General features: G+C 41.6%; 1 protein-coding gene across 2 annotated transcripts in view; it reads left to right on the top strand.

The window, feature by feature from the left end:
* Positions 1-17,407, top strand: part of vwa8 (von Willebrand factor A domain containing 8) — a 70,743-nt gene that overhangs the window by 42,521 nt on the left and 10,815 nt on the right. For both annotated transcript variants that reach the window (XM_046053429.1, XM_046053431.1), the window contains exons 30-39: positions 1,861-1,980; positions 2,246-2,310; positions 2,408-2,533; positions 2,626-2,735; positions 3,304-3,455; positions 4,188-4,383; positions 4,488-4,569; positions 5,070-5,274; positions 12,716-12,824; positions 13,894-14,050. In XM_046053429.1, coding sequence (XP_045909385.1) covers positions 1,861-1,980; positions 2,246-2,310; positions 2,408-2,533; positions 2,626-2,735; positions 3,304-3,455; positions 4,188-4,383; positions 4,488-4,569; positions 5,070-5,274; positions 12,716-12,824; positions 13,894-14,050 — 1,322 coding nt within the window. The remainder of the gene's footprint in view (positions 1-1,860; positions 1,981-2,245; positions 2,311-2,407; positions 2,534-2,625; positions 2,736-3,303; positions 3,456-4,187; positions 4,384-4,487; positions 4,570-5,069; positions 5,275-12,715; positions 12,825-13,893; positions 14,051-17,407) is intronic.

The following is a 17,407-nucleotide window of genomic DNA, read 5'->3' on the forward strand; positions in this document are numbered from 1 at the left end:
ATCAGGGAAACCATCACCACACACACACACACACATATACACTTGCAGACACAAATGCAGGGTCTACTAGGCACTCACACAAGAATGCATGCGCACACATACTTGTGAAATAATACACAAACATAATAATACTATATTCAAGGGCATACAAAAACAAACTCAAGGAAATTCAATTTGACACAGTAGCACAATGGAATGTAGGGAGAAAAGAAAATAGATAAAATATGAATAATATATACAATAAATAGGTCTGTGTGTATATATGGGTACATTGTACATATATATATACTGTGTATATATAAATAATATACATCAGACAACCTGGGTGATGCACCACAAACGTGTGTGCTCACACATGTATGCAGTATATGTTTAGCATCAGGAAATGGGGTTTGCCTTCTCTGAATAGCTCAACCGGTCCTCAGTACAGTAGTGTGTATGTCAGGAATGGGAGGCCATAAGGAAACCATTAGTGTGAAGCAGGGCAGCCAGGGCTGAGGCCAGCTCCCCTGTGGCTCCTTCTCATAAAACTCAATTGAAGATGAAGCCTAGTGCGTCACAAACGAAAGCCTTTTGCACAGTTCACCCAATACAAACTACACACACACACACACAAACACACACACTGAGATATCCTACTGATCATCTGATATGAATTTAAGAAGCACATACTGACAAAATCTCTATCTAAATTTAATGGAATTAACTTGCAGTTCAGCGTTCACATTAAGTTAACAGGACATCAGCTCTCAGATCCAGGTGGTTCCACCTAGAGAGGAGCACCCTCTGCTGGGTGTGGAAGGGCAAAAGTTTATTCAGAATGATTCACTGTGTATCGCGTGCAAGCTCCAAATTAGGGATGGCGGTATAACTGGTATACTTTGCACAGCTGTAGAGATATGCACCAACATATGGAGATGGCTATACCTTTTCTTTATGGTATAGAATGTAAATTAACTAACTTCATCAAGAGTGTCAGTGCAACTCACTCGTTCAGTTGTAAATGTAGACGTTTATGCTGAAGCAAACCAAGAAGATGTGCATGAACAAGTGGAGACAAGCAAGCAGCAGCAAGTCCAAACAATAAGGAAATGCGCACAGACAGGAGGAATGCTCGAGAAAGCATTGTGGCTCTGATACAGGTAGTTCTAGCAGAGGTATAAAAGAGAAGAAACACAAACCAGAAATTGTTTACTGGTTGTTATGTTATCCATGCCACAGCTGTCAATGCAAACCGCTTACAGAGGCAATGGTAAGAAGGAATTCCCATGCCATGCCACAAAAATTTCACTGTAACAAAAGCCCTGACATTGTACAACTGAGAAAGGGGAGCAAAGAGCATACACAAATAAACTTTGACCACATCTGCCCCCACAAACACTCTAAACTTAAAACATGAACATAAACCATTTCTGTCTCAGAGTTTTGTACTGTATTTAAATCACATTTGAAAATATACATACAGGATATACCGTGATAAAGATGACTTCATACTGTCATAATTAAATAATTCATTCCCTCCCTCTGTCCATGGAAATGTGTTCTGTTTATGCTGGTTAGCCTTGTTATACTAGTAACAGATTAATCAACATATATTTTATATTTATTCATTTAGCTGACGCTTTTATCCAAACTTACAATTGCTATATATGTCAGAGGTCGCACGCCTCTGGAGCAACTAGGGGTTTAGTGTCTTGCTCAGGGACACATTGGTGGACGCGTCACAGTGCGGAGTTGAGCCCGGGTCTCTCACACCAAAGGCATGTGTCTTATAGACCTGCTTTCTAAAGGTTTTATCATATTTAAACCATTTTATTCTGAATCTGATTCTGTCTGCCAATCAATTTGTCTCTCTGCCAGAGTAACACCGTGCTGCATGTGGACATGGTAACAGGCGCCGTGCGAAGGCTCATGTTATCTCCGGAGAGTGATCAGCCCTCCACTAGAGCCTCGACCTGGTGGAGCAGTAAGGAACAACAGGTCAGAAGTTTCAGTGTCTCATCTCCACTATTCATTCAAGACAAATATTACGCTCCATGTGTCTCATTTTTACAAAAGGACTAGGAAACATTTACACATTACATATTTGTTTTTGGTGATGAATTAGAAAACATTATCCTGACCTGAGTGTTAATGTATTTCAAGGGGTTGGTGCAGATTACATTTCAAGGAGTGAAGACTGAACAAATCCTTCCAAAGCAGCGTGTGAAATGAATGTGTTGTGTGTATTGATTTTTGTTCGCAGGGAGGGCATAAAATGTGTCGTGACTTCGCCCACAAAAACTGGCTTCTCTTTTATAAGGAAGACGGGTAAGCTACTCCGATCTAGACTAGATCTTCCACAACACTGTTGAACAGCATCGGTCATGCGATGGTATTGATCGTGTGCTTGTGTTTGTGTGTGCAGAAACCAGCTGGAGGTGCTGGATGTGCTGGAGGGCCGAGTTCACTCCATCTCCCTTCCCATCAACCTGAAGTCTGTTTTCCTCGTGGCGGAGGACCGCTGGCTACTGGTGGACAGCAACACCAACAAGTAAGTGGGTGTGGATGGATTTCAAATCTCTCTGAGGATCTTATAGTTTGAATTCAATTGTAATGCAATGTACCGTATGTATCACTGAATAGGAAGTTCCTCCTGACCAAGCCCATGCTTATGGCAGCTGAAGACTCTGGAGTGTGTCAGCTCCACAGCATCAACGAGGACTCAGTCAGCTCAGGCCATGGAGCCAGCACAGGTATATATATTGATAAGGACCTTTAGAATGGGCATCCCACAGCTCTAAACAAAGGTTAACAGGGTTTTTATGTTCTATCCAGCTGCTCTGTAGCACTTATTAAAGACAATATGTCAAGCCTGTTAACAGAACCAAGCTGACAAATGTCTGCCGCGAGAAGACCTCTTAGTGACTTATCTGTCATCTGGCCTTAAGACCAAAAATATCAAGTGAACCATGCATGTTTCAGTCAATATTAATTTATATTAATTACTTTCATGCCACTCCATGTCACAGTTAGTGAGAGCAAAAGGTGACGTCATAAGTAACATTCAGCAATCTAGACTGAATTTGCCCATGAAGGTTATAGGTCACTATAATAAGTCAGTGGACCGAACTGGGGATGGTGAACTGTATTGTAATCTAAAGAAGAAATATGTGAGCCCCTAAGAGGGTTTCTGCGGTGAGCTCACTGATTTAGTAGATACTCTGGCTGGATCTCTCACATGAAGTACTCTCCATATTGCTCTCCTGATTCTTTCTCTGTTCCATGATTCTCTGTTCGGCCCCTTTACTCCCACCATCCCAGCTGAGGTGTCCGTGCCCCAGATGCTGTCATGTGAACAGCTACCCAATGAGAACCTCAGTGCCGCTCTGGACCAGAAGATTGCTTCACCTAACCGTGTACTGGCCGACACCGACTCCTTTGCACAGATCATTGTGGGCTTCCCAGACCTTGTGGTGAGATTATAAGCGGTCATAGGGGAAACATTGTGGGTAAATTTTTGCGACATGAACCAATCATTTGACATTAGATCTGCACTGGAAAACATTTTCCTGTGAAAGGTTCATGTCAATTTCAGGTGTCTGGTATGACCACTGGTGCAGTATCTTCTCTGTACAAAAGGAAAGTACCTCTCTATCTACAGAGAAGATTAAGCAAAATATGAGACATTTGCAGTTCAGTAGTATCATGTTACATGTTTTCAGTGTTATTGAATGTCTTCAAACTTCTAAAACATTATTTTCTACCATTATTTAAGGCCACCGAATTACAGCGTTTTCTAGTCTAGCTTTAGGGATCAAGGTAAATTTGTGATAACCCTTTGTGCCCTGCAGCAAGATGGAGCATTATTTGATCCCCAGCACTCTGCACACCCTGCATTTGCCATTTTACTCTTATATAACAAAGACATGCTTGTCATGTGAATATAAGACTCATAACAAGGCATATATATAAATGCGTGGGTCTGTGTATCGATGTTAATCCTGCAGTGGAGTGGCGACCCATTCAGTATGTTCCTGCTGTCAGCCTAATGTATGCCTGAACATGAATGATAGCTTGGTTAAATGAGGTACTCTAGGTGCTAGAGCTGAACTGATAAATATTAATATACTCACATCTAGCCTGAACAGCTGTGTTCTTGATGTATAAGTAGTCATATTTTCCTCTTGATTTCTTCTCTTGTCCAGTCCCCTAATGAGGTGTACAGCTTTAAGAGGCCTGTTGACCTGAAAAGTGTTGAAAGTGGGGCTCACACGTTTCTCAGAGGGGGGCTTCGGTCCAGTGCGGCCAAACGGCAGAATTGTGTCACTCTGCTGTCAGCCAATCAGGTGGTGCGAGCCCTTCCACCCAACAAGGTGCCGCTGAAGGAGGTCTACCCCAAAGGTCGGGGTTCAGATCATTCAAATGAGCTCAGAGATGTTTACAGCATAGCAAATTAATTCAGAGAATGTAGTCAGTGTGTAAAGTTTTTTCTGGTTGTCACTCAGATGTAACACCTCCAATGACAGCGGCGTACCTGGAGGTGACGGATCTGAACTCCAAAAAACTCAAATATATTCCTGTCCCAAGGTAAACACAGCACTCCTGTTTCTTTCTATGGCTGTGGTCGAAAAGTCTTTTTTGCTTGGAAAGGTTCCTATCTGATTTAAATTACCCGGAAGTATTTAAGTGGCAGCCATGACAAGAGCTAGAGTTAATGCCGTCTCACAGTTCCTTACGGCAGCAACATTTAAAGCAACGCAGAACTTTAATGTCACCATGCCAGACCCACGTAAATGTAGAAACAACAGAGTGTCTATTTTATGGTCATGACATGATTCAAAATATATGAAAATCCTTGGATTAGCTCCGAAACCATAAATTCGAGATTTCTTCTTTTTCAAATCCGTCCAGTTGGGAGGAGTCTTGAAAAACAAGCATATTGAATTTCAAAATACAAAATTCACACAAAATATCTGTTATTTTAAGAAAGAAACAGAAATTCAGACACAGGAGTAAAAATCTTGATGCCCTTTTGATGACTTCTCTAAGTGACTGTCATGACTTTCCTACATATTTTTTTTTGGCAGGTCAATGAGTGTGTCACCCTACACCAGCTGGTTGTCCAAGGTGTCAGAGTCTGACGTGCTCCTAGCTGCTCTCGGTTCTGGAGGTGTGGTCACAGTGGATATGGGTGGGTACGTCCGGCTCTGGGAGACAGGATTGGACACCTTGCAGCGATCACTGATGGAATGGAGGAACATGATTGGGACAGAGGATGGCAGACCTTTACAGGTAATATCACAACTTTGTTTGAAAATCCTAAATGGTGAAGCCCTCTGTCTTGGATGCCTCACTGTTGTATCACCAAGATGAGAGAAAATAAAAATAGTGTGCAGCCTGTAATTTCTCTCAACACCACTGAGGGGCAGTGCTACTCTGTGCACAGAATTTCAACTGGACGTCACTCTGCATACTTGCCCCATTCTTGCAGAATATATTAGCTGCTAATCAGAATGTTTCCATGCCCAAAATGTATGACCCTGTACCCAGAGTGGGTGTGTATGAATGGTCGGCCATTGTGGTAGTGATGCAATAGATTTGACCCTTGGTATGGGTCAGAACATTCGGACCAGAATACTGAGAAAGCATTGTTAAGATTCCCACATACACAACACAGGCAGACAAATTCTTTAGATAATGTAGTCTCCTAGATGTAAGATGCATCATCTGCTGGTTTGTTGTTTGTGAACAAGGCGGTGAGAGAGCAAAGCTTTTACATGGACTTAAATGAGAAAATCAAAAAGGAGTAATACAAACTCACAAATTGGTTATTATGTTCCGTGTCTATGAGGTAAGTGTATTTTATGTGAAACACAAGTATTATGAGCAAGCCAAAAGGGTTTTTTTCCAGGAATGAATGAAGGAAAATGAAAAAAAATGCATTTGCGTCAATCTTAACAATTTTCTACATTTGTTCCTGCAATAAGGTATGATGTAATCACTGTGTTTCTGAGTACTGATTCTGCGATGCCATGACTCAAGAGATATAGATTTTATAGAGTGTGCTGAGGCCCAGGCCTACTGACCCAAAAATTAAACAGACTGCCTGTGACTGAGAACATATAATACACACACTCCCATACACCTGCGCACCTTCAACGCACACACAGGACCTCTCTCTGGCTTAGATTCCTAAGAAGTCAGGTCTTCTCTGATGAGGCACCTTGAGTCCACTGAAGGTCAGCCTTAGACAGGCTCTCCCTGTGCTCTGTGTTAGCTCACTGCAAACAACAGTAGCACTACTGTATGTAAACATACCTGCAAAAAGGGCTCTCTGTATATCTGCTCAGAGATATGCTACTTTACAAAACTGTTTACACACCTCACCTCTACACCAGCTTACCTGTTTGCATATGGCACATATGCATTACTTGCCAAATACCTTTTTTTTATGACTTGCTTAAAGAGTGTAACAATCGGGTTTTTGAGCAAGTGGGCAGTGGTGGCCTAAAGGTTAGAGAAGCAAGCTTGTGACCGGGAAGTTGGCAGTTCAATCAGGATAAATCTGGGTGTGTAAAGTGAAATTTACCACCACTGAGGTCCCCTTGAGCAAGGCCTTTAACCCCAACTGCTCCTGTAGAGCTGCTCAGTGAATGAATGTGATCTTCCTGCAAAAGAGTGGTTTCCTCTCAGTGAAGGTTACAAAAAAGTATGAAATTAAAAAGCAGGAAATAAAAGAAATCTTCATGCTCACCTCTTTTTTAGTAACATGTTTCATTAGCAAAGATGCTCTTTTGTCCCAATAGGCGCAAGATGTGACAGCTCCTTGCCTTCATAATACTCTCTCTCCATGCACACATGTATTTCTGGACACCCAGTTGTTGGAGTGTGTGTGTGTGTGTGTGTGTGTGTGTGTGTGTGTGTGTGTGTGTGTGTAAGCAAGTGTGCATGCAGGTGGGAGCTCCTCTCATTTGTCTTCAGCCTCAGTCTGACATTGCTCCATTACAGCACTGTTGACATCACCAATATACACACAGACGCACAGGACACATCAGTCATCGTCTCTCTGCACACACATGTCTTTTGTTTAACTGGTGCTTCTGGTGCCAAGTAGGTGTCTGCAGGTATCTAGTATAATATAATCACGTTCATAGCAGTTCACTCTAACATATCCAGTCACTCAACCTGACACTTAATAGTACAATATGGTTGTTTTTACACCTTTATGTCAATGTCTGGGTGTTTTTCCCCCTCTACTGTACTGGTTGGCTGCCTGACACATTTTATGCCTCCCTGCTCTTACTCTTCTGAAGCTAGCTTATTAGTTACAGTCATATGCACATATACACTGTTTGTTCCTTCAAAGTTTAGTCTGAAACCTGTGCCACAATCTGCAGACAGTTGTAGTTCACAGTAACCTTGAAATATGCAAATAACATATTAGTACAAATAACATGTTATGGCAAGGCTGGTTACCACATCAGGCACTTTATACCAAAATTCAATAACAAATGACATACTTTTAGTTCTGACACACGTGCATGCACAGACAGGATTCTTAATAAAGAATATTTCATAATCAGGTATGAAATCACTCACATGTTCATGCTCTAGATATACTTGCACAGGTTCAAGCATTCATGTACAGGCGTGCATTGATACCATCCTCACACACACACACACACACACACTAGCATGGACCCAAGTTCACACAGGGGCAAACACTTATTTCCCCAGAAGCACTCAAAATTGGGCTCATGCACATGTGTGGCTTGCCCCCCCCCTCCCCCTGACACACACACACACACACACACACACACACACACACACAGATGCCATCACTCTTTGTTTTTAGACGTCTAAAGGGAGAATCAGAAATTTATGGGGCTATTAATCCTACAAGACAAGGCGTGGACCGCAGATGAGAGATGGGGAGAGAGACGCTGGGTGAAGAAAAGAAAAATAGTGGGAAAAAACTCACTGAGTGAGGAGGCTGGGGTAGAGACATTTATTCCCACAGTCATAAAAATGTAAAATTTTCTCCACTGCGTCGCCCGTCCCACACTCCCCTTGACTCACTTTCTGTTTCTCTGTCTCAGGGTTAAGGTGCCATATTTAACTTACTGCTTACCCCTAGGACCCATGGTAACAGCATCATAGCAACAATTATATCATTGTATGTTTTCTTATGCTTCACAACTGTGAAAAGCACGGATACCTATTAACTTCTAAAGGGTTGTTTTACAGCCTAAAGATGAGTTCACCGCACTTCATAATCTTGGCATTTGTTTGGAGCAGGAAAATCAGAAGCTAGGTGATTACATCAGATAAAAAAACTAGAGTTTTCTCCTATCTGATAGTAGCTAGTGTAGCTAGTGAAACTGATGGTCCTGCTGTTAGGTACCCTATCGGGACATGGTAATGTCTCACACACACACACACACACACACACATATACCTCCAGCTGCATTGCCCAAATAATAATAATATAATAATAATAAGCTTTATTTATATAGCATAGTACAAAGTGCTTCACAACAAGTCACACATAAAATGCAAAAACAAATAACCACGTGGGTAAAAAATACAGGGGGATAAAATACAGAATATAAGAACAAGGATCACAATAGAGTATAACAAATATGTTCAGTAGGACATAAGGAAGATGAGACAAGGAAACTAAATGATAAGAACAATAGGGCAGGAATAGTAAAACGAGTGGCAGCTCAGATAAAATCTGGATATGCTTTCCGGTAAAAGTAAATTTTTAAAAGAGATTTGAAGGAAGAAGCAGACCCTGCCAGCCTAATTTCCTCAGGCAAGTTGTTCCAGAGCCTCGGGGCCCTGACAGCAAACGCTCGGTCACCTTTTGTTCTTAGTCTGGCTCCAGGAATAGACAAGAGGCCCTTGCCAGAAGATCTTAGACCACGGGAAGGCTCATAAGGAGTTAAAATATCTAAAATATAATCTGGAGCCAAGCCATGAATAGCCTTAAAAATAATTAGTAAAATCTTAAAATCAATCCTAAAACAAACGGAGCCAGTGCAATGATGCTAAAATGGTTGTGATATGATCATATTTTTCTTGTCCTAGTTAAGAGCCGAGCAGCTGAGTTCTGTACAGTCTGTAACCTATTTAGGGTTTTTTGATTAAGACAAGTGAAGAGGCTGTTGCAATAATCAATGCGTGAGGAGATAAAAGCGTGTATAACAGTTTCTGCATCTGTAACATTTAAAATAGGCCTTATTTTTGCGATATTTCTAAGGTGGTAAAAGCTGGACTGGACAAGTTTAGAAACATGATGCTCAAAGCATAACTTCCTATCGAATAACACGCCAAGATTTCTTGCAACAGGCTTCACGTGTTGTAGCAGGTCGCCAGAAGAGGGCAGAATTTGATTGATTGAGAGATGTCGGGGACCTATAACCAGGATTTCTGTTTTATTGGCTCTTTCACAACCAGAGTTGGAATCTGAACCGAGTGTGGCAGCTCCAAAAGTCACTCAGGCCAAAATGGACACACTGTAAAGCGTCACTCAACATTTTTCTAAAACCAAAAGCAGAGCATTAGTCACCCCTTTACTGGCTGTGACTGAATAGAGACAAGAGTCGATTGCCAGCATGAAGACACATTCACGAGTTATGTTGTCACCAGCGAGAGAGATTTATCTATATACAGTGTGATGACAAGGGTGGATTACTGAAAAAAGCCTGTGTTCAAGAAACTGGAATCCCTATATCCTCCTCTCTGATGGACAGATTTCCAAGACTCTTAAAATGAGCATCAGGGCCTAGCAGATACACAAACACCAGCCTGATGGAAGTGGTGGTGTGTTGGCAGGGGGGAAAGAGTGAGCGTGGTCGTGGTGATCGTAATCACATTAATAAACAGTCAGTGAGAATGATATGTCTAGCTAGTACAGCTAAGCCTTTGAAGCCACATTCCCGTGCATCAGGTGTGCACCCCCGTTTCCCAACCGGGTACAGGCATGTGTGCAGCAAAGCTCATGTTCTGTCGCTGTTTCTCTGCTGTATGCGGTGTATGACGCACACATACACATATGCATCACTGTGTAACCAGAGAGCGGTCGCATGGCGGAGGTGAGCTGCGGTGACACGAGTGGCTCAAACCTCTGAACCTTTACCTCGCCGCAGGGCTATGATGCCAAGCTCTCTCCGGTTACTGAGGTCAACACTGGATCATCTGTTAGCACACACACCTACACACACACACACACTTCCTGTGGCTCTTCACTTACACTAGAATAATGGAAAGCTCCATTGATACACATACGCTGTGTTGGTTTGCAGCTGCATGGGACAGTGTGGATGTTTGTCATTTTAAATTGCCCATGTGTGTGAGACCCTGCTGATTGCTAAAACAGCCCCTCCTCCATGTCTCTATTGCCATTGTCATGCAAGGAATGGCCTTATGTAGATCTGTAATTTCAACAGCCAACACAGCTGGAGTTTAGATGGTGTGATCATGGTGTGTCTGCATATGAGATATCTTCTACTGGCTGTATTGTTCTTACTGACACTGTGTTTTCGATACCAATCACAGAATTTATGTGATTTATATTACCGATTCTTTTTATTTTAACACATAAGAGATTCTTTTTTTCCAGAAGGATCCTTTAATTTGTTTATGGAACAATTGTGACCATAGTTATAAACCTAGTGGCATTGTTAACAGTTGAAAAATTGAAATGCTTGTGCTCTCTGGTTGACAGATACTGTAATGTCAGCATGTTTCTAAATTATCTAAATATATGTAAATGTAAATATAATTCTTATTTTAAATTTCTACTCTTGTGACTTTATGGTATACTCAGATCCACTTTAAACGGTATACCTATGAACTGTGATGCAATTCAGTACAATAAGCTCTGCTATAAATTCTACATTAACAACCAAATATTAAGGATTATTGCCAAAAATGTTTTTGTTTAGTCAAAACCCAATATTATTATCAGTATTGCTATTTTCTGAAGTAGTCCTTGTTGTGTAGTTGATCCACTAGAGAGGTTAAAGAGGACTACTCTTTGTTGGGAGAGTTTGAGTGTCTAGACCAGCTGGTAAAATGTGTGTGGAAAAGCAAATTCAGCTATTAAAGAGGTGGCCCAATGCACGGCATTTAAAACCAACAGCTGCTTCAGGTGTGCAGGCAGCGATGGAAAACCGCAAGAACACTAGGTGGATAGTATTTGGATAAATGTTGAGAGGCACAGTCTTCATAAACTCGTAAATTACCCTGAATGTGTTTGAGCAATAAAGTGAATTGTTTCCATTTGAAGAATCATGAGTGGGTTGAGTATATGAGCTGGTTCCCACAATGAGTATTATCTTGTTCTCGTAATCTGACATGGTTTATATCAGACTGACCCTTCTAATCTGTGCTAAATATAGAGAGCTCTGCTGATACGGCAGCTTCATGTAGAAGTGAGAAAAGAGCCTGAGCTCTGGGCTCCGCTGTGTGTGTCAGTTTGAGGTGTGAACAGTAGATCAGCGGTAAGAGAGGAGGGGCCCTTCTCAGCTGGACTGCTGTACCTACTAGATAAGAGTTCAACCGCTCAGACTATGACAAACCAGGCAAAAACAAAAACAGCAAAGACAATAACTTGTGCACACGCAGCTACAATCCACAAATAACAAGAACAATTCATCCCCCACCGATACCATTCAAATTCCTGCAGTATGTAAATATGCAGCTGAACAACAGGGAATACACTTACTCTCCCACTGAACCTCTGTCCCTCCTTCATGCGTACCAGACTCTGGCTGGCCGCCCTGCCTCAGTGTGAGAGCCGGCATGCTGATTTTGGCACTGATGGTGCCATCGAGATGGACCTAAAAATCCAATGCCTTTACCCCTCTACCCTCCCCTTCGCTCTCCCGCAGAGAAATACAGAGCCTTTTCTGTCCATCCTGCCGAAACCTCAGACCTTAGAGATAGAAAGCCCATTCTCTTAGTGCTGTGTGGTAGGTAGCTGAGTGTTTTGATGGATGATTCACATGCTAATTCAATACATCAGGAGGTTAACACAAAGAGGAGGTCTCAAGAGAAGTTCTGTGAGCTTAAAAATACAATCTTATGTATCTCTATGTGGCAAAGAGTGATTACTTCTACAGTTGTGACCCAATGTGTTTTCAATGAAGCTTTTTCCAGGGAGTATTATTGTCTAAACTCCGCAGTTTTTCTGATGCAACTGGATTCCCTGAGTGGTTTGGAATGTTATTCAATAACAGGTCAGCTAAATGTGTCAGCAGCATCTAAAAAGGTAAATACTGACAGTCTTTCATATGAACAGGACTTATTGAACAACTACAGTTACTGTAGTTGTTCATAACAACTTGTTGTGTCAGTTATTGTTCCTCTTGATGGGATGAGAGTGCAGAGGTCTGTTAGTATTTTACTTTTAAAATAAGTCGGAGCTACAATTAGTGCCTGTTCCTGTTCACACAGTAAGTCAGTGGATTATCCAGAATAACCAGGATATTGTTCCTGGAAAACCAGACTATAGACATGGCAAGATACAAGTAGTGATGTGTAGAAAAAACATATAAAATATTTTCTTTTAACTGAGGCTTTAAGCCTTTTAAGCTACTTTAGCCGTTGTCTGAAGCTCACCAGAGGTTAGCAGCTGCACCAATGTAAGTGAGTCTGTACTTAACATGTTTTCTGCATGTTTAAAAACTGACCCATGTGGCACATCTTGCTCCTCTCCTTTCAGATTACCATCCAGAGGGACAGTGGCCTGGATGTCTCTGCCCCAAAACATGGCAAGATCGACCCCAACAACAGTCCTCATGTTGGGGGAAACCAGTGGGCAGGAGGCACAGGTAACAAGTGTTTCAGCAACAGGCACCAAATATTGAGTGAAATCTGTGATGACATACATACATATTACTATGATTGATGGCATGTAAGAAGGTGTATAAATGAGACAACAGTGGTGTGCTAGTGGTGTGCTCTCTCCTCTGCGACTGCTTAGGCTCCGTCCACACTACTCCGTGTTAGTTAACAAACGGAGAATTAAAACGAATACGATCTTCGTCCACACCAGCGTTTTAGAATTGATCTGCGTCTACATTAAAACGACTGAAAACACACAGCTAGTGCCCGTTCAGGTACACTGGGCGTGTGCATGCCGGTGTAAACATGAAGAAGATGGTCTTTTCCGTAGTTACAGAAGATTTGGCGCAAGAATAAAGAAATGCAGACAAATAATCAGACCAGAATGTTTTTGTGGTGTTATTTGCACGGTACAGAATATTTTAATAAAAATACCAAATCAAAAACTCTGTCAGTAGCATCGTGTTTCTGCTTTGCATGACTTATAAGACCCAATCAGAGAGCCAAGCTGTGCATCTGCGTCATCGTCTCTAAAGTCCTCCGTTTTGGCCCGTCTTCACCAAAACGCCCTCCGGAGTTTCAAAACGAAGAACGGGGTTGGCACCGTTTCCAAACTTCTCTTAGGTCTTAGGTTTTCGTTTTTTGTCGTTTAAGTCTGGATGGGAGGTGCAAACGTAGCAAAAGGTCTCAGATTTAAAATGCAAACGAAGTAGTGTGGATGGGGAAATCTCCCCCTGCTCAACTGCTTAAGGGCTTAGAGAATGGTAGTAAAAACTATGTATACTACGCAGCTGCCAGAATCAGATAAACTTCATGTGACTATGTGAATGTGAAGAAGGGTAAGCACAGTGGTGAAATAGTGTTAGGGTTAAAAAATATAAACAGGAAAGCACTGATCAATATGTCAGTGTGCTATGTTTACAGTAAAATGAAGGCCGATATTTTACTGAGTTAATAGAAACTCTGGTTAAAATGTATGGTTTCAAATCAGCGATTAATCATCTAAAGGGCCTCCGACAGCTGTGAATGGTTCATTCATAAGATGGTTCATTGCAGGTGGCAGAGACACGGCAGGGCTTGGTGGCAAAGGGGGCCCCTATCGTCTGGATGCAGGACACAAGGTCTACCAGGTTTCCCAGGCTGAGAAAGATGCAGTTCCAGAAGAGGTCCGCAAAGCAGCCCGTGAAATGGGAGAAAAGGCCTTCAAAGAAAGGTACGTTCCTTTAAGTACAAAAAATATAGTGATCACATGCTAAAAAAGGTCTGCTCAGTATAGGAAAGCATGGTCCATCCTAACTAATAACCCATATCCAAACTGAGTTTGCTCCACAGGTGGGAAACTATGTGGAAGTGTACAGATGTTTTGGATTGACTGTCTTTTTCCACCTTGGAAATTACCCAGAACTGAAGTGTGTGATGTGTGTAATGTAGAACAGGTGTGTCTATGTGTGTGTGGGCCTTTTTGTTTTGGCCATCTGCAGGGTTTCTTGGTCAGTGAGCCGTCCCAGGTATGGTGCACCACCCTGGGCAACAAACAACCACAGGCGGCAGTGCCCCAGCTGGATGCATGAACGCAATGGTAGATCACTATGGGCTGTGTGTGTGTGTGTGTGTGTGTGTGTGTGTGTGTGTGTGTGTGTGTGTGTGTGTGCGCTAGCTACATTTACACACATTTGCTTCAGAGCGCAGGCTTGAGAGGGCACCCCTTTCACCAGCTCAACCATGAAGGCTGTCTCTGTTCTCTTTTGCTTCAAACACTCTCGTTCTCTTAACTTTCTTTTCTCCCCCATCCCCCTCGTCCTCCCCCTTTCCTGCATGGCCCTTCTCATACACTGGCTTCTTTCACACCAAGAGGACAGCCTCTCTGATTCTCCCCTCTCTTCTCCTTTTTTGTCTCTTCTCCTCTTATTTGTGGTCATTTCACTTGCTTTTCTAATTTTCTACATTGACAACCTTTCCCTCTTCCCCTCATTGCCTCCCTCCCTGTCCTCCCCCTGTCTCATTAAGCCCAGAGAAAATCTTGTAGCTACATGCTGAGACCCTGCTTCCAAGTTGATGTCACTGTACCTGACTGTTCTATAACACGGCAGGTGAGCGCACACCACAGAAATACCTACAGGGAGGGCTGCTTTATTTAATTTTTCTCATATCAGGTCAACCTTGTGAGGCTTTTTCCATACCTTCTTATTCACCGATGTGTGCACACAATCCTTTGTTTACTTAGCTTTAGGTTAATCTTCAATGAAACTATAATCCTTCCGTAAACCCTTGAGCACCTGACACACACACACACACACACACAAGCAAAAACAGGCTTAGGTATGCCTATGTGATCAAGTACACACAAACTCTGGATATGTGTGTCACTTTACCTGCCAACCTTTCCATATTTTCTGGGTTCATACCCAAGGTCAAAAATGAATGAATGACTTAAAAAGGTTTCACAGTAAGTCAAAATTAACAGATCAGATGTTTGCTCACTGTGTTTGACAACTAAGCAAACTTACATTTTAGGTGGAGTTATCTTTTTAATGTAACCTGCATACCCCAAACCCACTAACTTCAAGACACAAAAGATGTTCAACTAGTGGTCATGTGCTTGCCGGCTGCAATTTATTGGCTGAAAGGCAGCAACATGAGGTAAAAACACACTTCTTCAGGAGCAAAGTCTTACATGTTGCTTCTTTCCTTATTTTATTCTAGTTCCATAGTGAGGTTTTTTATGTAGTGTACATAATATAAATGTTCCAGGGATCAAGTTTGTCTACCAATGTGTGAAAATAATCTCCTGGATTTTAGAAACTCTAAATTGCTCTCTATGTTTAATAAAATACAAAAACAAATAAATGGCAATAAGGTGAGTTTCCTTCATCTGTAAAGGAGCATGCCCACAAAAAAAATGGAAAGAATTGATTGTTGAGCTATTATTAAGTTGTTTCTGTTTAGTGGTAACCATATTTCATATTTTTATTACAATACAGAAATGCTCATGGAAATATTTTAATACACAAACAAATAGCAAGACCGCAATTGGAGTAGGTAGTGATGGACAGATATTTGACAGAACCAGTGCAAAGCTGCTGTTAAAACGGAACCATTCTTGTTCAGTCATTCTGTTTCTCTAACTAAATGCATCATAATTTGCAAAATCAAATCAGAACAAAATATTTGAACAGAAAACCTTCATTATCTGTGGCTTGGGAGAGGCAGGACTTGTTGATGGAAAGTTACTGTTGGTACAGTGTGTATAGTCGCAGGGAGTGTCGACCTAAGTCCTTGTTTTTGTGGGTTGTTGTGTGTGAAATCTCAGTGTGCTGTTCCACCTTGAACCAAAACAGACTCTCTCTCTGTATTTGTCACTCACTCTCTTTGCCTCTCCTGTTTAAGTCGAGGTTTAGGAATTTGAGGGAAATAACCGCAGCCACTGGCCAGAGTGTCTGCTCCACCACATGCTCTCTCACGTATCCTCACACACACACACACACACACTTACATGCGTACCTAGGAATGTGTAGGAGGAAGCCACTCTGCTATATACTGTTTTGTGGGATGACATGATGTGAATCCAGAGGAACAGACAGAGAGTCTGTGTGTGCAGGTCGAAAATAACCGCACTATAATGTGAGTGTGAAACAGTACATTGTGTGTCATGGGATTGAAGACCAATTACTTTAACTACAAATGAGTTGTTCACATGAATGTTTGCTTGGCTGGTCAGGGCACTACAAGTAAGGCTTATCATTTCAAGTGTTTGTTTTTTACCTTTTTTTTTAAGATCAGTTTGAACTGATGTTTGTCTGTTATTTATGTCTCTACACATTCAAAGGTTTATATGTTTTCTGCTGGAAGAAGAAACCAAAATGAGGTTTGCAGCCTGCAGGAGACAGCCCTCCTTTGTCTGCATGGATTTTCTCTATTTACCTCACTTTGTCCAAATAAATCTGGATTACGTGAAGTGCAAACCCTAAATTGCACATGGGTGTCGATGTGTTAGATTGGTGACAGTGATAACAGCATAAGATAACTGGGTATAGATGATGAATGGAAAATAAGGGATCATCAAGTGCAGGTGATTCACAGATCCTTAAGTGAACTGATATTTAAGCTAAATAGTTTTTTAAAAACAACATATAAAATAAAGCTAAACTAAATGCTCTTTAAGAATTAAAACAGCAAAAGCTGCAAACCCATATCCAGCAAAATGTGCTACTAAACTCTAATATGTTGGTCTATTTAAGCTGTAATTCAATTCTGCTAAAACTCTGTCATCCGATTATATAAGTGGAAGGTTTATTGTCGCTCTTGTTGTCCTAAACCTTTCAGATTCACTTAAAATGGAGTGATGAGGTCGTGTTTTTACTAAACACTTTTGCTAGTCTTTTTTTTTTTTCATTATAAATAGTGTTCAAGCACTTACTGTGCGGCTCTTCACTCGTTGTTTATGCCAGTTTATTTTCCTTCATTTAAGGTTTTTCCATTCCATTAGCTTAATTCAGACATCCATTGCAGACATGACGTTGTTTATTTTGATGTGTGTGTGTGTGTGGGGGGGGGGGGGGGGGTATTTGGG

The sequence above is a fragment of the Micropterus dolomieu genome, linkage group LG07 (assembly GCF_021292245.1).
Source record: "Micropterus dolomieu isolate WLL.071019.BEF.003 ecotype Adirondacks linkage group LG07, ASM2129224v1, whole genome shotgun sequence".
Taxonomy (NCBI): domain Eukaryota; kingdom Metazoa; phylum Chordata; class Actinopteri; order Centrarchiformes; family Centrarchidae; genus Micropterus; species Micropterus dolomieu.